This window comes from Akebia trifoliata, chromosome 8 (assembly GCF_017979445.1).
Source record: "Akebia trifoliata isolate Shusen 1 chromosome 8, ASM1797944v1, whole genome shotgun sequence".
Classification (NCBI taxonomy): Eukaryota; Viridiplantae; Streptophyta; class Magnoliopsida; order Ranunculales; family Lardizabalaceae; genus Akebia; species Akebia trifoliata.
Genome location: NC_141382.1, coordinates 26142944 through 26165871, shown reverse-complemented (window position 1 = coordinate 26165871; position 22928 = coordinate 26142944). Strand labels below are relative to the sequence as shown.

The window sequence follows — 22928 nt, the reverse complement described above, 5'->3', positions numbered from 1 at the left end:
TCCAAAGGCATCATTGTGATTAATTTTTGCTCCCTTTCCCAAGCTAGTGCTGAATCTGTGATTCACATTCTTATTCCATTAGTTTGTTAGAGCTATATGGTCTCCTTTTGTTCATCCTATGGGAATTAAGTGGGTTGTTACTTTTCCAAAGTTGGTATCCCTTTCCATTTTAGATTGCTTAATGGGATATTGTGGGGGCGTATTTCATTTTGCAATCTGTTAGGGAATTTGAAAGGAGAGGAACAGTGGGACCTTTGATAGTACCGAGTGCTTTGATAGAGAAGTCATTACAAATCTATAATCAATATTGGTCTACTGATGCATGACATTTGAAGAGTTTAGGGGTTTCTTCTTTGAAGATTTCATATTCAGGTGGGATACAATGATCAGTGAAAAGTTGTTGTGGGTGGTGTATTGGGTGCTGATTTTTTTTTCTTTGGCTTTATCTATCTTTATTTTGTTTTTGACTTTGTCTCTAGGATGGTCTTTTTCATATCCTCACTTTTTTTTTTCCCTTTCATTTTTTTATTGAAATTTTATACTTAATAAAAAGGGAAAAATAAAAAGAAAGGAAAAAGTAGTAAGCTCAATTATTTCTCATTGAAAGTTAGGATGTTGTAGAAAGGTTATCAGAATGGTTGCTCCCTGAGTGGTAGGATATGGGTTGAATTTTTATCGATAAGGCTCAATTAGTTTGATATATTACACATTCTAACAAAATGACTGCAATATGTTTGAAAGTGAATCATAACGAAATAATATTGTCACCCTTATCAAGATTGTTCATGGCATTAGGAAGGACCTAGGTGGTGGATCCCCTTAGAACCTAGGTGGGGCTTAGGAGACAAAAAAAAGTAATACTTCAATTTTGTATTTGCAATAAAGATCATGCATAAAAAGGAGAAAAATACATATAATGATGTCATTACCAAGATAGTATTAACTACCAAGCTAAGCTGGTAAGTCAACACAACTAACATGTAAGCAAAATAAAAATAATGTAACCACCAATATTCTAGCAATTTGATGCCCCATCTCAATTTTTATTTTAAATATTTTTAAAGTTCTTCTCCAAGTTTGACTAAATATCTGAGAGAACCCTTAGGTTCTAAAATTGACCAAGTACCATTTATGCCACAATTTCTACAAAAATATTGCATAAAATTGTTATTTTAATTCCACTTTTTGAAACCTCTCTTAAAGTGGGTGGGTTCTAGGTGCTTGGATGGTCTAGACGGCTAAATTGGGGCCTAGGAACAACTTTTGACAACATTAACCCTTATTGAAAAATGCAAGCATTCTTATAAACATAAACATTTCTAATTCCTTCCATTGAACTGAGATACAACTATGATTGTAATTGCTTTGTTCGTTGGAAGTTTATGTTGTTCCTAGCTTTACGGATACCAACTCTTGACCATATGGAATCCCATAACTATTAAGAAAGTAAAAAAAGAGTTTCCTCAATATGATGTTTGGAAACTTGTAACAATAACATGAGAGCACCCTGGAGAGAAGACGCAAGTAGGGCGTGTTCTGATAGAATCAAGACATCTAGGTTGGCTGCTTTTTTGTTTTTGATAGGCAAAGGAAATATTTTATTAATAAAGGACAAAAACAAGGAAAAGAAGGCAAATATGGCCAAGGCAGCCACCAGACAAGAAAAAACCAAAAACAAACAAACAAAGCAAAAGCCTCTCGGGAAGCAAAAAGACTATCTCATCCATGGTTTCAAAACACATCCGAGACCGAGACGTATCGCCCGAGTTGTCTCGGTATCGTCCAGCAACGAGACGGACGGACAAGTCAATGTATCGGACGAGATTTAAAACCCATGTTTATTTTTCTCATTGTTGAACTAGACGTCTCAAACATGTCGGAAAACTCGTCCAAGATGACTCGGTCTCGTTCAAGGACGAGATGATACATCAAAACGAGTTTTAAAACCATGATCTCATCTGTACACAAAGTCCTGAAAGAAGCTTCCCCTGAACTCTACATACAATTTGCTCCACAAATGCAAGAAGCCCAAAATTGAGAGTAACACTTCTTGCATAGAATGCTCTTTTCCATTAAATTTTATGCTATTCCGCTCCAATCAGATGGCTCAGCACACAGCAAATAGTAGTTATTATTTGAGGCTGGCCTGTTTTGGCTGCTACAATGAAGAAGTTGAAGACTTTTAGAGGTTCGCTGGCTGTTGAACAAGTTTCAGATGTCTAATTGTGCATTGAGTGAACTTAATGGTCTTTGGCAGCTAGAAACTCTTGCTCTCATTCTCATGTGTTAGATTTTTTTTCTTGGTGGTCCGGTGTTTAAGATATCTCAATGGTGCATAGAAAGGCAGTGTGGTAGTCCATTTGTTTGTTAACTAAGGAATGGAGAAACTTTCTGGGTGTAGAAGATTCATTTCCTTGGGGGAGATACTATATATAATAGTAGTCTAAGATTCATGGAAGCGGATGCTGATATGGCACCAGAACCCGACCCTATAAATATGTATATTATTTGAGAGGGGTGTTATAGAGAGAGCCCACCTCTCCCCTCAGCTTTTAAAGGCAGAAAAAATCTTCTGTTCTCCATCTTAAAAGGATTTGATTGGGCTAGGGAAACTGTTTATATCATTGGATGTCAGGATCATCCTTTTTTTTCCATGAGTCATTGGAACCCGACCCTATATACATATATATGGTCCCATTCGCTGCCTCACACTTTGCCCAACGGTTTGGCAAACTTATGTGATCCATTCGATATTACGCAAATAGACGAACGAGATTCAATCTCGTAGTAATATAACGTTTAAGTTATAAATTATTCAATATTTATAATGCCATCCTTACATTTTTCAATTATTTAGTGTTACCTCCCTGTCTCTTTAAACCAAAACAAAACAGAGAGTTCTGTTCTTTCGATAGAACTCTCTCTCCCTTTTCTCTATCGTTGAAACCGATCGAAAAACTCTCTCATTCGCCCTCGCTCTTGCTCTCTCATTCTCTCTCAAAACATTCTGGTCTCTCATTCTCTCTCGAAACACTCTGGCTGAAACCCTCTCTCTCACTCTTGCTCTCGCTCTCGCCTGAAACAGTCTCACTAAAACCCTCTCTCTCACTCTCTCATTCTTCTCGCCTGTTGCATTTCACTTTGCATTTCAGATCAACTAGTTGCTCATACTAAAGCTGGCAGCTGTAATTTTTCTATTCAACCAAGATGGATCCATCAAGACAAAGGCTCGTTCTTCTTCTTTTCTTTGTCTTACTAGTTTATTTGTAAGTAATCAAACCTCTAATCCTTTTGATTTGGAACATACTTTGTACATAACCACAACCTTTTAAGAATATTATAACAATCTTCAGATTTCCTTATTAAATAAAAGTGCATAGACGTCTATGTTCACACATGGCCATTGGGTTAACATGGGGATGATTCAGTAATTGTTTTTTTTTTTTTTTTTGGGGCAAGGATGATGTCCCCATAGTTTAAGTTTTTATTCTACCCTCCTGGTTCTCCAATATTTCTATTAATATATGAATCTAACTAGCCTTACTAAGTAAGGATTTCACCCTTACTAAGGGTCCTTCCTTGGGCTCACCTTGTGGCATCCAAGGTTGTTCATAAACAGTAAGGAAAGTGTCTCACGTATTGCAAGGTTGTTCATAAACAGTAATTTTCAAAGCTCGGAGTTCATGGAAAGCTGATGCAGTTATCTTGGACTGTTTGGGCTTTAAGGAGTCAATGTAACCAAATTTTCTGGAATCAACTGTGAGTGTGTAAGCAAAACGTTACAACTAAGTGTGCAGAGAGAGAGAGAGAGTGATTGATCGGGTTTTAGTGAGAGGGAGGGTTCGATAGAACTCTCTGTCTATAAGTTTTGATCGTTTTCAACGAAAGAGGGAGAGTTCTGTCGAAAGAACATAACTCTCTGTTTTGGTTTAAAGAGACAGGGAGGTAGCACTAAATAATCGCAAACGTAAGGATGGCGCTATAAATATTGAATAATTTATAACTTAAACGTTATATCGCTACGAAATTGAATCTCGTCCATCTGTTCGCGTAATATCGAACGGATCACATAAGTTTGCCAAACCGTTGGGCAAAGCGTGAGGTAGCGAACGGGACCCTATCTATCTATCTATATATATATATATATATATATATATTATTTGTAAATAATGTGGTATGGCTTGGAAATATAATTAGTTCTTTTAGTAATGCACTCCTATTTTGTTAATAAGCAGAAATAAAGGAAATGCTATCAATTGTATTACGAGACTTACGGTTTAGCTCAGCAGTGGTGCACCAGGTATGTAATTATCTCTCTTCCTAACTGTAAATTATTAATCTAAAACAGTTTTAGGCAATCAGTTAGAAGCAATCCCTTTCTATTTAGCTGATATTCCTTTATTGGATTTTTACTCTGTAAGTTTATTGTATTGGTTGATTTGGATTTTTGGGCCACTTATTTGATAGCCTTGTTTTCGACATGGTTGATCAGGAAGGTCTTGCTGCAGCCTTTGGTAATGGATTGTCAACAGCATGCGTTGTGAACATGGGTGCTCAGGTGACATCAGTCATTTGCATTGAGGTAAGGGCAATTTCTATGTAATATAATTCTTGCTTCTTGAAAAAATATTCCCAGGTTGCTGCTGAGCAGTCTCATCTGTCATTCTGGATAATAAGGAAACATTCTAGCAAATAAAAAATGTCATACTAATTGAAGTAGGAGATACTAAAATTTTTCAGTCTTTTACTAATTAGCTTTTGTCTAATCTATCGTTCAGGATGGAGTGGCTCTGCCTTCTACTGGTGTGACTTTGCCATTTGGTGGAGAAGTATGTCTCTACTGGTTTTTGACATGAACCCCTTCACTTTCTATTTTCTTTTTTCCATGTCATGCATGCTGTTTGCATAATGGAAATGCTCAGTGTTCCCTGTTGATTATGGACCCCGAATCATTTTTCTCTTGTGGAATTCATGAAGATGTGTTGCAGAATGAGCTTCTGTTAGAATCACTTTACTTGTAAACAAAACTTTAGGTTCCATTGACACTTTCATTTGTTAAGTTCCCTAATTGTTGAAACTTGATGTTGTTAGTCCTATCTTCATTTATTTATTTTATGAGAAGTAGCTTTGACACTGAAGGTTATGATTTAATTTTCAAGAAGAAATGTGGTATATGTGTATTCAGCATATAATTAATCTTATGATATTTCTGTGTTGTTAAATTGTTTTACTCCACTTGCATCTTTAACACTTGATGATTCATTATAAGGGACTCTGTTTCTTATTGAGTTATTTTCTGAAAAATATACAGAATTCCGGTTCCTTCTTCTTTAGATTTTTCAAGATATCATTTGCTGTCATAAATTATATATTATTTGTTTTCTGGTTTATTTTTGATCGTAGTAACTGATATCCCTCAATGATTGTTAGTGTGGTATGTTATAATTACCTAATGAGTGTCTCTCTTTCAGGATATATTAAGATGCCTTTTATGGATTCAGAGACACCATCAGACTTGGCCATCAATTCGTACCGACCCTTTGTTGAAGCCTATTGACTTGTTGATGCTCAACAGGTTGAAAGAATCTTACTGTCAGATTAGGGTGAGTTTATTTGAGTTCCTCTCAGGGTGGTCATTGGCTGATAAATGATCTTTTATTCTCCTGATAAATATATAGGATTCTTCGAGAGAGTTTTCTCTTTATTGGATTGTTTTGTCTTCCTTTATTGCACCATCTCTAAAACTTGAAGATTTTGTCCTCGTGAACTTATACTGGCATCTAGCTGTTTTGGTCTTTGAATATTTCATGTAAGTGACAATGTTCTATGCGATATACAGTTTCTATATGCATTTTGTTGTCAATAATGATGGTAATACTATTTATTCCAATCAACATCCATCTAATTCCTGTCCTTGAAGATGTTTTTCATTTCGCATCTCAGAGCTTCTTTAGGAATTGTTCAAATCTGTCCCTGATGTATAGCCTGTTTAAATGTTAAGGAAAAGGTATTGAATCTTGTCTTGTTGATACAAGAACTCAAATTTATAGTTATCACTTTCCTTGTCCAAGGTTTGCAATGAAATGTATGTATTTCAGATATTGTTAGCACCTGGTAGTACGTAGAGACTATAAATTTTGATGTCAGAGAATGAGGACTGGATGCCAGAGCGTCATGTAATGGAAATTCCACATAATGGGAAAGAAAAAGAAAGAAAAATAACTTTGAGGTTGAGGGTTCAGGTCCAACTTACCCATCAAAAAATGGAAAGCAAAGATTAAAGTTGTCACCAACCTAGTCAGGCAGGTGGACCAATAGTTCAGTTTAGCCTTATAGCTGCATGCCAAAGAGAAGCCATGAGATCAGGAACAAGGCCCAATAATTGGGGTGATAATCAACAATGGCCTAGAGGAGATACTTTTCTATTTTTTTATAATAATTTCAGGCGGCTACTAGTTTCTAGATTATAAAAGAATAGGAGTATCTAATCTTTCTTTTTTTAAAGTAGCTGGAGCTAAGTAGAATTTTTTAAATATGTTTTATTTTATCTATTTTCTTAGATGCAATGAGAAGATATGGATTGAGATCTTTCTCTTAACATGCATGAATCATTAAAGGAAAAAGAAAGGAGAGGAATCAGTAATGCACTATTAGTATTTGTAAAAATCCTAAGAAGAAATTTTTTTCAATTGAGCTCAAGCTTAAAAGAGACAAAAGGCTAATGGAACTCTAGTTTGCCATTGCTGGGACATGAGCCCCACGCTGCAGCCCAAGCTTGAGTTCAGGTTAGCAAGCTCAAGTTAAGCTTTGTAAGGCTTGTTTTTTTTTTTTTTTTGGGTTTTTGACCCGCATAATTTGATTAAAACCAGGAAAGGAGAACCACAATAGAGGCTTGACAGAAGAGCAACATCAAAACAAAAAAAAAAAAAAAGTGTGCAATCGTGAGTATATGTTTCTCTCAAACTGGCCTCCACCTAAAAATGAAATCATCATAAAACAACCCCTTAAATTTGCTGATTTGAAACTAGTTTTTTTTTATGGACCTTGAGAGAAGAAGAAAAAGAAAAGAGAGACAGAGAATACTATTTCTACTTAATTACATAAATATGCCATCTGCCTAGGTGAGCTAATTAAATCCCTAGATTATCCTTTTTAACAAACATAATGACTAAATAGTCTATAACCAAAGGCAACATGATGTTTTAGCACCATCTCAAGCTGGAGCATAGATATCATCCATTCTCATCTTGAAACAAGTTTTGTTTTTGGTAGACTTGTTTGGTGCCTTGGTAGAAGAAACAAATAAGCTAGTTCTGTCAGGCTATGTATGGAGTAAAAAATCTGATTGCTGGAAATCTCTTCTCTGATGAAATGCCAATCTGTTGAGTGTTGTTTATCTGCCTCCGCTCCTGGGTGTCACGTGCGCACGTATCATGCCCCAGTTTGACCTGTGACCCTCTTATATTAATAGTTGCGCTTTCCCCATCAGATCGGTCTTTTGGGGTAAATGGTTGTCAACAAGGTATCAATGCGCTAGGTTCATATAGGTCACGGGTTCAAGTCTCCTCGAAGAAATTTTCACCCTTATGGGTGAGGGGGAGTGTTTGAGTGTTGTGTTATCCACCTCCACTCCCGGGTGTCACGTGCTCACGAATCGTGCTCTAGTTTGACCCGTGACCCTTTTATAGTAATAGTTACGCCTTCCCCATCAGATTGATCTTTTGGGGTAAATGGTATTCAACACAATCCACTTCTGTATATTTTGTTCTGTCATGATAGACAGGTTTACTAGCAATGCGTGCAACTGTTTGGTTATCACAATAGATCTTCATTAGTTCTTCCACTTGTGTTCCACTTTGGTATATTTTGTTCTGTCGTGATAGACAGGTTTACTAGCAATGTGTATGACTGTTTGGTTACCGCAATAGATCTTCATTGGTTCTTCCACTTGTGTTCCCATTTCTTGTAGGAGTGTTCTTAGCCATATGAGCTAACATGTAGTGTAGGACATTTGACGATATTCAACTTTTGCACTAGATGTGGCTAGAACATTTTTTTTCTTACTCTTCCACATGACAAGGTTTCTTCCAACAGGTATTCAGAACCCAGTGGTTGATTCCTATCAGACGAAGATCCCACCTAATCAGCATCTGAGTAATCTTCAACTTTTAGATGACTATTTTTCCTACTTAAAGTGGTATGTCCTGGTGCCCCTTTAAATATCTAAGATTCTTGATGACAACTTCCATGTGTGTATCCTTGGAAAAATGTATGAACTGGCTCACAACACTGGCTGGATATGTAATTTCGGGGCATGTGATGGTAACTTTACCAACAAACCTGAAGATCACTTAGAAGTTCACCTTAATCAATAGTTAATTTATGATTCAGGTCCATAGGACTACCAATATTAGGCTTTGCACACAGAAAACCAGTATCTATCAGAAGATTTGTAACATACTTTGAGATGATCCCAAAATTTGGCCTACTCACCTCTATCCCTAGAAAATATCAAAGCTGTCTCATATCTATTTGGTAAAAGTTCATTTGCTGATTTTTTTTCAACTTCTAAATACCTTTTCCATCACTACAACACTACTTTAGTATGACACCACTTTCTATTTTTTTAGTGAAGACAAAATGATTTACATGGCTTCTTTTAAAGCCACTACCCATGTGAAAAGGGCCAGTTTGGATGGGAACCCCAATTGACAAAATCTGGAAGTCCGAAACCTGATTGACCAAGAATTTACTGTCATGTCTCTTCGTCCAAACCCAATGATCATAATTCAAAAAATAAATAGGCTAACCACAGATGTGCGACTAATCAGTCTATAAATGAGTCAACTTCTCAATCATTGAAATTTTTGCTAAAACCAAAGTCTCGAGAGATTTCTTCCCCAAATAGAACCTTAAATTCCTGAACCAGTAAACTTTTGTTGTTAGAAAATGAACAAATATCTGGAAACAAAATTCGCATAGGAGACTCTTCACACCAGTTATCCTCTCAAAATCTTCCCTTCTCCAACCATGAAGGCAACCATCTTTGAAATTCAGGTAACACCTTTTGATTGCCTCTCCTAATACCATAACCATATTAAGTTCTTATCTGTCTACTTCCTATCCCAAGTTATGTAATGCCTTATTATTGATATTCCAAATGTCACTAGCAAACTTGATAGACCTGATGCAAGTCAACTTGTTTGGACCTTGTGTATGCTGGAACTAATCAACCATTTATACTAATATGGACTTGGATTGTGCACAAGATTTCTAACATACTTAGAAATAACATACACAGAACTTTGCCTCAAGTTTTCCATTTGTAGCTTTTCTAGTGTAACTGTTGGTTGAGTTTATGCACCCCCTTAATTGGCTAATATTGCTTCTTCTATAGTAATTCATGTTCCAGAACACATATACTACTATGTACCCTATAATTAACTTTCATTTGAAGAAATTTATGGTGCTTGTGTGTAGTTTTATTTGGTTTTCTTTTGTACAGGAAGGAGAACTTGATGCTGTTGCAGTAGTTCATTCCTATGAAGATGGCATGCCAATCGGAGCACATAAAACAAGACTAACTGCTCTTAATGTACGTTTCTCAATTACAAAAGCTTTTAGCATATTTTTTTTCACTTTGCTTTAAAGATGATCAGTTCATACCTTGTCAAGAGAATTTTGGGGCTTGGACCCATAGCTCATTTGGTAGCAATCCAACTTTTGGGGTCAAGGATATAAATCCGGCTTTTAAAAGAAAAAAAAAAAAAAAGAACAGGAGAAAGATTAAATGGAAAACTAGCCATTTGAAATGGAAATGAAAGCTAGTCTCATGATTTCTAATGTATATTCTGGAAATTTATGAATATTTCCTTGTATGACTTCCTCTATAACTTGGATGACATAGAATTCATTTCTCTCTAGATTTTTGTGATTCAGAAAACATGTTTTGTGAAAAGTGTGCTGCTGTCTAGATGTTAGTAGTTTTACTGAGCTTATTCCTTGGGAAATGCCTATGCTTTGCTGCTTATTCTTTCTGTTATTGTGTTGGAATTATTTGTCTAAGAACTAAGAATTTTATTTTGACAAATGAGTGCCTTTGAAGTAGATATTTGCTTTAGCAAAAAATTTTGGTGATTGATTTCCATCTATGAATCACATTTGGAGACACTAGTTCCTATATTTATTTGGAATGCTCATACTGAAGGGCTGCTAGTAATTTCAAAATTTTCTCCCTTTTCGAAGATGAATTGTATTGTAACATAGTGTTTTAGAATGCAGTTGATGTCTTATTATTATTATTTTTTCCTGAAAATAGGTTCCTCCTATGGGTCTGTTCTACCCTCTGCTTTTAGTTCCAGATGTGTTCCCACCACCACCTCGTTCTTGGTGAGTAATGTTTTTCATTTTTTTAGTGTTTTGAATCGTTCATCTTAATAAGAAGAATCTCTTCTTGTTTTTTTTCTTTTGTTAATCTACTTCAATCTTAATGATTGTATATTGTTATCAGGTTTCATGACTATGAGGATATGCTGGAAGATAGTTGGCATATGGAATTCCCTAGAAGACCTGACATGTCAGATGGTTTATTTCTTGGTGTCAATGGTGGATTATCTATGTGGGAGAACTACCCAGTTTTCCCAACTAAGCTGAAGAAGGAAGATAATCTTGGCCTTGCAGAGGCAATCACTACCAGCATTCTTTCAACAGGTATGTATTATAAACTCTTCATCTCTGGGATAATCAAAATTTTAAATATATCTTCTGCTCTGTTGTGGTAACTTTTTCCTTACTGAATTGGCAGGGCGTATAGACCTTCAGAGAAAATTGTTTTGTAGCATACAACTGGTCAGTGATTGGCTGTGTAGGATAAACTATGAAATATTCTACTCTAAAATGCTATATTTTGTTTGAAACAAGGATGAATTTCTGTGCAGATGGGTGGAGTGGCTTTGACAAGTGGTCTTGTTGCAGCTGTGGAGGATAGGTTTGCTTCTGTTCTTCTCTCATCATTCTAAGATTGTAATTTTCTTAAGTACAACAAATAATAGGTTCTCAGTGATAGTTCTCCTGTAAACATACCATGATGTTCCCTGTCAATTGTACAATTCTAATAATTTATTTGGATTTTAGATCCTATACCTAAGATTTGTTTTGTGTTGTATGGTTAATTAATCAGAGTAAATTTGGAATTATAACTCTTAAGGTATCTATGAAATTTAACTCTTGGTGTATACTTCTATTAAGGAGATATTTTGAGCATTTTTTAGGATACCATTTTTCTTAGGTTGGAAGTTGTTGCATTATATTCTCTGCTCTTCATTCCAACAAGGAAAACAGAGGTGTTGGGTTTCCAATCCTTGAGCAACAATTAGCTGTTTGTTTAATTAATCCCCGACCGACCCAACAGTCCGCGACCACCACACCCACATGTGCACCCCAACAAAAGCACTTTGCATGTGAAGTTTGCATAATATTCTGGTTTTAACGCTTATACCATAAATCTCACAATTAACAAAAATAGATTCAGATTTATGCAATCTTTTGCATTACCTTTTTAGCCATTTTAATTTCTTGTTGTGCAGGGTTTTGCATGCTATTCCTTCAAATGAAGCCATTGATACTGTTGAGGTTAGTTTACTCAAATTTATTTTCTTCTCCCTGTTATGGTTTATTTATTTAATGTGTTTTCTTGTTCTTGTTAAGAATCGAGATTACAACTTCATTCATTTAGCTGGTGGTACCTGGAAATAATAGATCCAGTTCCCATGTGATGACAACCTGATACACAAACATGGCTGCATTTAAAAATGTTAAAAATAATAAGAGCTGTCGCGGTTTGATTTAGTATGGAATCTATTTTCAGAAGCCGAACATGTCTTTTATGCATAAAGATTTTGTAGCTGTACTCAAAATTATAGTTTCCTTCCGTTAGTTACTTAGGCTTGATGACCATCTGACTTTTACTGTACTTGAAACAGGTGTTGCAATCAAGAGCAGATCCAACCTTTGTGCCATGGAAAGGCGGCACAGTAAGTGAAACAATTGTCTATTTTTTAGCATCCCACTCCTATTTCTTGAGGAGGCCCACTGAATTTTCTATTCTTCCAAGGAAGCTTTTATTACCCAGATACTTCAAAATGGGTGCTATGTCTGTATCGTATTTGTATAAGATAATTCTTTTTCAAGTGTCATTGTCATTTGCCAACCCCCTCCAAAATTTTTTTAATAATAATAGAAAAAAATTAAAATCTAATGGTCATGTCTATGGCCCTGTATCCTTTCACCCAATCAGAAACTTTATTCTGGGTTTGAACCCACAACTTTAATAATGATCCATCATGTTCTTCAATTTGAATCTGAATTTTAATGCATTATTTTCTGTTTATTTTGTCCTTCTAATAATCCCATGTCACAAATGAAATTTCAATGTTCTCTCTTGTCTATAGTCTCACATGACTTGTTTGTGGCAGATTCTTGGTATTCTTGACTTTGGTCGGGATGCTTGGATCCATCGGGAGGACTGGATTCAGAGTGGAATTCATGTAGGGAGTGGCAGGAAATACAAGGACTCGTTTTTCCTTCAGGCGCAAGCAATGTGTTACATAAATTCCTGAAAGGTGGCAAAGACACTGCTATAAATTCCCAAGAATGAAAAACCTTTCTTTTGTTGATTATCAGCAGCCAGAGGCATTGGTGAACACCAAAGAATGTGAACTAATCACTTCTTTGCATTTTCTTTGTACAGTTTTTTGGATTTTTTTTTTTTTTTCTTTATTGTATATGGACTTGTGAATTTGTTACTCAGTATGTTTATTTCGATACTTTTAATGTTAATTTCTTATTCTGAGAGATTGTTTCTTTCTTTGATTCATCCTTTAAGGGAACTTCGTATTTATGTTTTAATTCTTAGTTATTTTAGGATTTCATTGTGCATGATTCTTCGACTTAAAAACAATCACTGTTAGTGTTTAACTTGATGGGTAAGGATTTGATTTACCAAAAGGCATATCAAATTAGAGTAGATATCATAGAAGATTTGATTTATCGAGCCCGGTTGAGACAAGTTTTAAATTTCAATTTTAGTTGAAATGAATGTCTTGTAAAAATATTTTGATTAATGAAAGACATATTGCTAAATTTCAAAGAACTTGGAAAATATGATTGTTTCTTGAAGATATATTTACATTTAAAAAAAAAAATGAGATATATTTACGAAAAATCCAAGTGAATATAATCTTAAAAGGTCTATCTATTCTTTGACTTGTAAATACAGATGGTTGGCCCAAAGCACATTGTGGAAATTAATTAGTATTTTCTTTGTTGGACTTTGTGGAAGAAGTGAGGGTGAGGCTTACAGAATCTTGACCCACGAAGACTTCATTTTCAGGAAATTTCTTTGCCTTTCCAAGCTCTTAAAAGCTTGCTTCTTGTTGTTGTAGGAGAAAGGTGTTTTGTCTACTCTTCTTGACCCACGAAGACTTTGCATTTCGAGGAAATTTCCTTGCTTGCTTCTTCTCGTTGTAGGAGAAAGGTGTTTTGTCTGCTCTTCTTGACCCACGAATACTTCGCATTTCCAGGAAATTTCTTTTCCTTTCCAAGCTCTTAAAAGTTTGCTTCTTCTTGTTGTAGGAGAAAGGTGTTTTGTCTACTCTTCATGACCCACGAAGACTTTGCATTTCCAGGAAATTTCTTTGCCTTTCCAAGCTCTTAAAAGCTTGCTTCTTCTTGTTGTTGTAGTAGAAAATTTGAGGAGAAAGGTGTTTTGTCTACTCATCACCTCACCATCTAGATTTTAAATTGATTTTTTATTTTTTATTTTTTATTTTTTATTTTAATTGAGGTATCCAAATCTCTTGAAACACCCCACAAATCCTCCGGGCGCATGCACTCCCCTCCCAGGTAATTTCTAGGATAAAATTGGTGTGTTATAGGAAAATATTAATGTGACTAGAGAAGATCTCTCTCTCTCTCTCTCTCTCTCTCTTGATATTTTAAGACATACACCTCCATGACTTAAACGTTGCAATCCATAATGGAGACACCCGTTAGTTTGTGCTAGAATACAAACTTAAAATGACTTAAATTCCATCCTCTTCAATGTCTAGCAAAATCTTTGATCAATTATCTTCCAATTCATATAAGAAAGCCCTTGATTAAAATCTACTTTCCTAAAAATCCTATATTGCTCGATAGGTTCAAAAAACAATGATTTTGTATTGTTGGAAGACGATTCTTTAGAGAAGACAAGAGGTCAAGACTCTAGATATATCATCATTCATCGTCAGTTTGAAAATATGGAGGTCAAGTCAAGGTCCTGATTGAGTCATCCTGTTGCATATATATATATATATATATATAAGAAACTCCCGTTCGTGGATATTTAGCTAGTCACAATATAATTAGTGTTACAAATTCTAATTGCAATTGTTTTATTATATTTTTCTCCCTACATTCATGCAAAATAATAATAGTTTTTCTCATTTTACACACATCAGTAGCAATATAATGTGGGGGTGCTTCGGAGTAGCACCAAAAGATAGATTCTTCCTCGAGAATGGAGGCCGAGTATTAGAAGAGCTGGTCAGTTTATGTGATGGGAAGTCTAATCCCATTCGGACCTTCTCTCAAAAAGAGCTTGAGAAGGCTACAAACAACTATGCCTGGAACCAAATGCTGATGATGAGGGCTATATATTTTTTGTACGAGGGGACCCATGACGACTACTTCATTACCGTTAAGAAGTTTGACGATACATGCAATGGTTTGTTTCTAAAACAGTGTGTCAATGAAATAGCCATTACTTCACATGTGAACCACAAGAATGTGTTGAAGCTCTTAGGATGTTGTTTACAGACCAAAATTCCAGTGCTGGTTCACGAATACTGTCCTAACGGATCTCTCGATAAACATATATATGAGGACAACTCTTCAAAAGATTACAAACTACTTTCATGGCAGAATAGGTTAAGGATTGCTATTGAAATCGCAGATGCCGTAACCTATCTCCACACCGCTACTTCCAAATGCATAGTCCATAAGAACATACAGACCAAAAATATTCTCTTGGACCAAAACTTTGTTGCCAAACTATCAGATTTTGCTTTTGCAGTATCTATCTCCATGGGTGAGACAATGGTACAAACGGATGTTGTGGAAGGAACTTGTGGATTCCTTGCTCCTGAGTACATTCGTACAGCCCAAGTAACGGAGAAGAACGATGTTTATAACTTTGGAATAGTTCTAGTGGAGCTTTTAGTGGGGCAGAGATATGGCAACTTTTTAATTAATTCTGATTATGCTAGTGCTTTCATAGAAAAAAACATTCTTCCTAGCGAGATCGTTGCGGCGACAATTTCTAAAGAGGGAGTGATTGAGCAACAATTGCAAGCATTTGCAAGGCTTGCACTAAGATGCACAGAAAATGCTGCAGTGGACAGGCCAACGATGATCCAAGTGGCTAAAGAGCTTAGGCGGATTAAAAGGTTTGTGTAGAGTTGGTGGCTTATTGGCTGTGGAAGATGATTGATCATGAAGAGAAACGCAAGTGTAATGTTGGATACAATTAGCATGTTATTTGTACATAGATCATGCATCTAATGATATGTATTGAAGGTGCTGGTGTTGTAATTAAATTAATAGTTGCGTTAACAATTATATATCTTTATTATAAATTTTTAATGATAGTTACATTTACATGCAATTTCGCGTTATCTCTTATGTCTGATCTTAAAAGTTATCGTGCCTCTTCCCTAACTACCCCTCTATTGACTACATTTTCTTAAGGAAATCGAAATTTGAGAACAAAGAACTCTTTTGACTGTGAGTGAACGAGGCATGGAATTGGATTTGAAAATCAAATTTCAGAATTTCTGATTTTTGAAATTTCAAACCCGTAAAATTTGGAATTTAGTGTTTATTGTTGCACCATGCAATATGCAGAGGATTCTAATTTATTGCTAGGAATTTGGAAGCTAGCATAATGGGAAATTACTACTTACTTGGAAGAGATGGAATAACTAAGAAAAAATAGAAAATTAAACATAAGAAATTGCCTTCAAAGAAAAACTAACCCACAAGTGTTGCACCAGTAGGAAAGGATCCCACACATGATGTTTTAGGACTACTGGTATCTATGCTTAGAGTAAATATAACTCAGTGTTAATTTGAGTAGAACACGCATGTACAGGGGCTGAATCAGGTGCAGTGTGTTTGGACCCATAGCTTGGTTCCATATAGCATTAATGCAACCTTGAGATCATGCATTCAAGTCAACTTACCTTAATAAAAATAAAAATAAAAACTTGAAACATGGGTTAAAACCAACTAAGCTATGGGGTTAAGCCCTTGTCCAATGTGATCTTCGTATAAACCCTACCAAGAAAATTATATATGTGCCCTAGATCTCTATCTAATGGGATGGGGTTCAACATATATATGATCGACAAGCTGAGGTTATGATAGAGCCCCCGCCCCACTCACGCAAAAAAAAAAAAAAAAAAAAAAAATAATATATATATATAAATATATATATATATATATATATATATATATATGGGTCCCGTTCAATGGCCAACTTTTTGGCAAAACATTTTTCAAAACATAAGTTAAAAGTTTTGGAATGGGCTGATTTTTGGTGAGGATGATCTCTACAGTGAGGAGATCATCCTCACCAAAAATCAGCCCATTCCAAAACTTCTAACCCATGTTTACAAGTTGAAAAATCGTGGACCGTCCATTTTTTGTAAACTATTTTTGATGGGGTTGGAAGTTTTGGAATGGGCTGATTTTTGGTGATGATGATCTCCTCACCGTAGAGATCATCCTCACCAAAAATCAGCCCATTCCAAAACCTCTAACTCATGTTTTGAAAAATGTTTTGCCAAAAAGTTGGCCCTTGAACGTGACCCTATATATATATATATATATATATATATATATATATATGTATGGGTCAGGTTCAAGGGACATATGAGAAAACATATGTAAAAACAATGTAACATTAATAAATTTTCAAAATATGGGTTAGAAATTTTGGATTGAGCTGATTTTTTGTGAGGATGATCTCTATGATGGGAAGATCATCTTAAAAAAAATCAGTCCAATCTGAAACTTCTAACCCCATTGAAAGTGATTTAGAATGTGGATCGTCGATTTTTTGTCAATTTTTGTCAATAATTTGTAAATCACTTATGATGGATTTAGAAGTCTTTGATTGAGTTGATTTTTTGTGAGGATGATCTTCTCATCATAGTGACCATTCTTGCAAAAAATCAGCTTAATTCAAAACCTCTAACCCATATTTTGAAAAACCATTGTTTTTTCATATGTTTTTACATATGGTCCTTGAACCGCCCCATATATATATATTTTGGCAAACATTTTGGCAAAACATTTTTCAAAACATGGGTTAGAGGTTTTCGAATGGCCTGATTTTTGGTGAGGATGATCTCTACGGTGAGGAGATCATCCTCACCAAAAATCAGCCCATTCCAAAACTTCTAGCCCCACTTTACAAGTTGAAAAATCGTGGACCGTCCATTCTTTGTAAATCATTTTTGATGGGGTTAGAAGTTTTGGAGTGTGCTGATTTTTGGTGATGATGATCTCCTCACCGTAGAGATCATCCTCACCAAAAATCAGCCCATTCCAAAACCTCTAACCCATGTTTTGAAAAATGTTTTGCCAAAATGTTTGTTGCTGAACATTTCCCTATATATATGGGAAATGTTCAACACCCTAAGCTTTATACCCTACACTTTAACAAACGTGTTTTGTCCTACATAGGTTAGAAGTATTGGAATGGGCCGATTTTTGGTGAGGATGATCTCTATGATTAGAAGATCATCCTCACCAAAAATCAGCCCATTCCGAAATTTTTAGCCCCATGTTTACAAGTTGAAAAATCGTGGACCGTCCATTTTTTGTAAATCATTTTTGATGGGGTTAGAAGTTTTGGAATGAGCTTATTTTTTGTGAGGATGATCTCCTCACCATAGAGATCATCCTCACCGAAAATCAGCCCATTCCAAAACTTTTAACTCATGTAAGACAAAACACATTTGTTAAAGTGTAGGGTAAAGCTTAGGGTGGGGAATGGGACCCTATATATATATATATATAATATATATATGGGAGGCGTTTGGCGCCCAACCGTAAGACATACATTTTGGCAAACATTTTTTTACCGTCGGATATGGGGAGATCGGATGGCTCAAACTCGATTTAACGTATAACTTATAAGTTATACGATAATTACAGCGCCATCCTTATTGTTTGCCAAAATTAGTACCTCATCCCTCTCTCTTTAAAACAAAAATAGAAAACCAGAGAGTTTAACTCTCTTGTTCTCTCTCTCTCTCTCTCGACGCCCTTCTCTCTCTCTCTGTCAAACCCTCTCGCTCTCGATAGAACCCCTCTCTCTCACTCTCTCAAACCCTCTCTTTCTCGACGGTTCCATTGACCTCGCTGTAACTCCATCTCTCACGCTCTTGTTATTCGAATTTCCTCGCTGCAACTACCTCGCACGAATGGTTTTCAACTCGACCTCTTCGTGATTTTCCAGCCGTGAACCCTAAGGAAAGCTCAATGGCAGGTAAGCACTCTTTTCTCTCTCGTGATGGGTTTTGATTTCTTGCGATGGGTTTTGATTTCTTGATGTGGTTCTAATGTAATCTTACCCAAATGAAAATACAGATTTGATTTCTTGCAATGGGTTTTTTCTTTTTTCTTTTTTTTCTCTGAAGAGGAAAGTAGAGAGGAGATCACCTTCGTCGGTCGTGTTTCGTCGATGAAGTTGCAGCAGCGAGGTCAACAGTTCGTGTTTCGTGTGAGAGAGAATGCGAGAGCGAGAGAGAGGGTTTCAAGGGAGAGCGAGAGCTCGAATGAGAGAGAGAGAGTCTAGAGTGCTCGAGTGAGAGAGAGAGAGAGGACGGTTCTGTCGAGAGTGACTGTTTTTTTGCTTCAGTTTTAAAGAGACAAGGAGGACACACTAATTTACAGATTTTTGAGGGATGGCACTGTAAATAATCGCATAATCCCTTACTTAAACCAATCGACTGAAGTTTTGAATCTCGACCGCCTATTTGGTTTTTATCTAACGGTCCCTAAATGTTTTCCAAAATGTTTGTCAAAATGTTTTGTGCCGAATGGGACCCTATATATATATATGGGAAATGTTCAACACCCTAAGCTTTACCCTATACTTTAACAAACGTGTTTTGTCCTACATGGGTTATTAGTTTAGGAATGGGCTGATTTTTGGTGAGGATGATCTCTATGATTAGAAGATCATCCTCACCAAAAATCAGCCCATTCCGAAATTTTTAGCCCCATGTTTACAAGTTGAAAAATCGTGGACCGTCCATTTTTTGTAAACCATTTTTTGTGGGGTTAGAAGTTTTGGAATGGGCTGATTTTTGATGAGGATGATCTCCTCACCATGGAGAGCATCCTCACAAAAAATCAGCCTATTCCAAAACTTCTAACCCATGTAAGACAAACACACGTTTGTTAAAGTGTAGGGTAAAGCTTAGGGTGGCGAACGGGACCCTATATATATATATATATATAGAAAAATAATATTAAGTGAAAAAAGTCAATTATGAGTGAGAGTAATTGCAAATTACATTATCAACCAAAATGACTGCAAGCGCGTCAGGAATGCTCAACTCATCAAGGATGATTGAAAAAGCATTTGAGTAAGCAAGTCCTGCATCTAAGGTAACATTGCTTGGACATCTAACTGGGGTGCAGGATCCTTTCCTCTTTATGCTTGTTCCCCAAATTGGAATGTTCTTCATCCATTCTCTTCATGTCTCAGGGGAGGTAAATGTCCTAGTTGTCATGAGTTTTCCTTCCTATTGGAGATAGTATTTCTTGGTCATGGTCCCATGGATTTTTTTGAGATTTCTCTATTCTTCACTAAATATTATCTTTCTTCATTCGTGCTCCATGATGATATAGATATGCGATGTTCAATGGGTTTTGAGCTCATCTACTTGGATTTATGAGTCGTTATTATTCAAAGATTTTTATTTTGTTTTGGTAGGTGGCATGTAGCAATCACCCTGCACATGTACAACAGTTATGTGGAGGGGTATACAGAGATTCAAAGGTGTAACCTAGGGAGCAAGTTTAAGGTGTGAATGGACACTATAAAAAGTTTTAGAAATCTTTTTTCCCCAACAAACTAGTGACTAAAACCTTGTCTTAACCTAGAGGTCAAGGGTAATGAGGTTCGGTTGTGAAACAAGGAAGATTTTAGGCACCTTGTCTCACCCATCAAGTTGGTGGTTACTAAGTATTGACCAAATGTGAAGTATAATTAAATAATTTTTTTCTGAGCTTTCTTGGAATTAGAATACTAAAAGGTATGTACAAATTCATAGATGTACATGCATGTCCCTTTAACTTGCATGTGGGTGCAATGAGCAAGGAAAAAAAGGAACATCTTACTTGCGTAAATTTTTGCAAATCTAAATAGATTTCACTCTTTGAAGACTCTAGCATTTTTCTATATGAATTTGTACTCACATAGGAGTTTATTTTTATTGGTGTAACTCTAAGAATGCATCCATGGATTGGATGAATCTTTTGGAACTTTTAACTTTTATGCATGATTATATGTCCATAAGGGGCTGTTTTTGGTTGGCTTAGAGTGTTAAGCATAAATTTAAGTAGATTTACCTTCTTTGACTCATAGCCATTTTATAATGAAAAGAGAGTAGTGCGGGCAAAGGTGTGCATATGCAATGTTCCAAATGAAACTTATTAATGGACTTAGAAAATGGAAGATTACCTCACTGTAGACACCTTATTTTTGTACTCGCCTTGATTAAATAACTCATCAACCTGATAGCGACGATTCCCAATGATAGATGATTATTTCAATGCTTTATTTGTTACTAGATATGTTTCAGAAATTCAGATGAGGTATCTCAAACTAATAAAACTTTAGAAACAACGTCACGCTAGGAAAATATGACCTAAAAACATAGAAATCATCATTTTTCAGACAAAAAGAAGCTTTACGATAAAAATCACTAAAAAATGACCAAATTATCAAAATACCCCTAACCTCAAAACATCCCTAGAACCTACAGTACGCTTAGGAAAATATTTTCAAACACATAAAACAACAAATTGAAATCAAATAAGCCATTTCGCCAATTTTCACCAAATTTGATAAAATTACGAAAATGCCCCTCATAAAGTTCACGATCATTTCGAATAAAAATTTCATAAATGACACAAACCAATATTCTCATTGAATTCCTTATGAAAAATCGATTCCAAAATATCCTGGAACATTGAAAAATGACTTAAAACGCAAAAAGTCTTCTCCGAAGGTAAAACGATAATTTTACAATTTTAATAATTAAAAATTCTGAAATTAATAATTAAAACATTAAGTAATGTAAAGTGACATCTTAATTAAAAATAAAATCAATCAAGTAAGACTTAAGTCAAAATCCTAAAATCAAGTCAATCAAGTAAGACTTAAGTCAAAACCCTAAATTCTAGTCAATCTAATAAGACCAAAGTCAAACCCTAAACCTAATAGAATTCTAATTAAACTCTAAAACTCTTTAAAAGAATTTTAATTAAACTCTAAAATTACTTAAAAGAATTCTAATTAAACTCTAAAAATACCGAAAAAAATTCTAATTAAACTCTAAAACTATCTAAAATAATTCTAATTAAATACTAACTCTATCTAAATAATTCTAATTAAACACTAACTCTATCTAAAAAGCTCTTAAAATTTTTTATAAATAAGGGTCTTTACAACCTTTTTTGGTATTTAAGAGAAAATCCTAAGAAAAATAGGCCAAAAAGCTTCCCTAGCCTCCCCTAAACCCTAATTTTGAAGTCCCAACTCCTTACCTAACATCTATACCCCAACTTTAGCTCAAAAAATACCTAGAAATCCTTCAAAAACACCTAAAAATCCATAAACAAATCAAAAAAATTTAGATCTAAAAAGGAAGTACTTCATCTTGGAGATCTGAAGCGAATCCGGTGACAGAATGAAGCAAGGAGTGCTATCCAAGGAGCTGTTCTATCAGATCTGAGAGAACAAAACCGTTGCATTCGTAAAAGAAAAATATATATATATATTTTAGTGATTAGGTCTTTTTAGCAATGCAGTCTTCTTGAAAAATAGTAGAGACCGGTTTTTGCTGGGTGGGATTGGTGCCTAACACCTTCCAACCTCGTAACGTGATCCCCGGACCCGTATTTTCTTTCGTAGATTAGTGTTATTTGCCTTTTAGAGTCAATGTTCGGTTTCTAGACCGTAATAACTAGGTGGCGACTCCCAAACCTCAAAAATTAAAAGCGGATCTGCGCACCCCGCGGATTGAGGGCGCTTTCAGTGGCGACCGCTAGGGATTATTGAAGATCAAACTTGAAAAGTCCCAAATTTGGGAACATTGCCAAATCGACCTAATTTTTATTTATTTATTTATTTAGTTTGGTTTATTTTATTTGTTTATTTAGTTATTTTTATCTTTTATTTTTATTTTCGTGGCTTGATTGTGTATTGTTTACTTGGATTTTGGGTATTGTATTTTTGTTTTTAATCCAATTAAGGGTCACTTTTTGATGACCCTAAACAATAAAAGATTCAAATTAACATATAAATTGAGGATGGAATCATGGTGATTGGGATGAGAGTCATGGATTTTACCTTTTTTTTTTAAAAAAAAAAAAATTTGGATGACAATTTTTTAGCACGTTACTATGCATGGGTGACTAGTTGTGAAAATAAATTATTTGTAAGTGATGCATTAAGAAATAAAAAAAAGTATTTTTTTAATGTTGTTCGTGATGATGAGAGAATTTCATGAAAAAAAATCAGAAAAAAAATCGTAAAAAAAAAATATTTTTGTGCATAGTATGCCGTTAGCAGAAAATGATTTTTT

General features: G+C 35.3%; 2 protein-coding genes across 2 annotated transcripts in view; both read left to right on the top strand.

The window, feature by feature from the left end:
• The window catches only part of ARP9 (actin-related protein 9), a 48099-nt gene extending 35238 nt beyond the window's left edge, over window positions 1-12861 (top strand). The window contains exons 9-20 of the mRNA XM_086450683.1: window positions 4236-4300; window positions 4493-4582; window positions 4779-4829; window positions 5472-5603; window positions 9506-9595; window positions 10319-10389; window positions 10511-10710; window positions 10805-10848; window positions 10938-10987; window positions 11586-11631; window positions 11982-12032; window positions 12474-12861. Of these exons, the coding sequence (XP_086306809.1) occupies window positions 4236-4300; window positions 4493-4582; window positions 4779-4829; window positions 5472-5603; window positions 9506-9595; window positions 10319-10389; window positions 10511-10710; window positions 10805-10848; window positions 10938-10987; window positions 11586-11631; window positions 11982-12032; window positions 12474-12617 (1034 nt within the window). The 3' untranslated portion in view covers window positions 12618-12861. The remainder of the gene's footprint in view (window positions 1-4235; window positions 4301-4492; window positions 4583-4778; window positions 4830-5471; window positions 5604-9505; window positions 9596-10318; window positions 10390-10510; window positions 10711-10804; window positions 10849-10937; window positions 10988-11585; window positions 11632-11981; window positions 12033-12473) is intronic.
• A 142-nt stretch (window positions 12862-13003) lies between these two features.
• LOC147396428 (wall-associated receptor kinase-like 1) lies at window positions 13004-15693 on the top strand. Its single transcript, XM_086450685.1, has 2 exons — window positions 13004-13902; window positions 14499-15693. The coding sequence occupies exons 1-2, from the start codon at window positions 13886-13888 to the stop codon at window positions 15493-15495; spliced, it is 1014 nt and encodes a 337-aa protein (XP_086306811.1). The 5' UTR covers window positions 13004-13885; the 3' UTR covers window positions 15496-15693.
• The last annotated feature ends 7235 nt before the right edge of the window (window positions 15694-22928 follow it).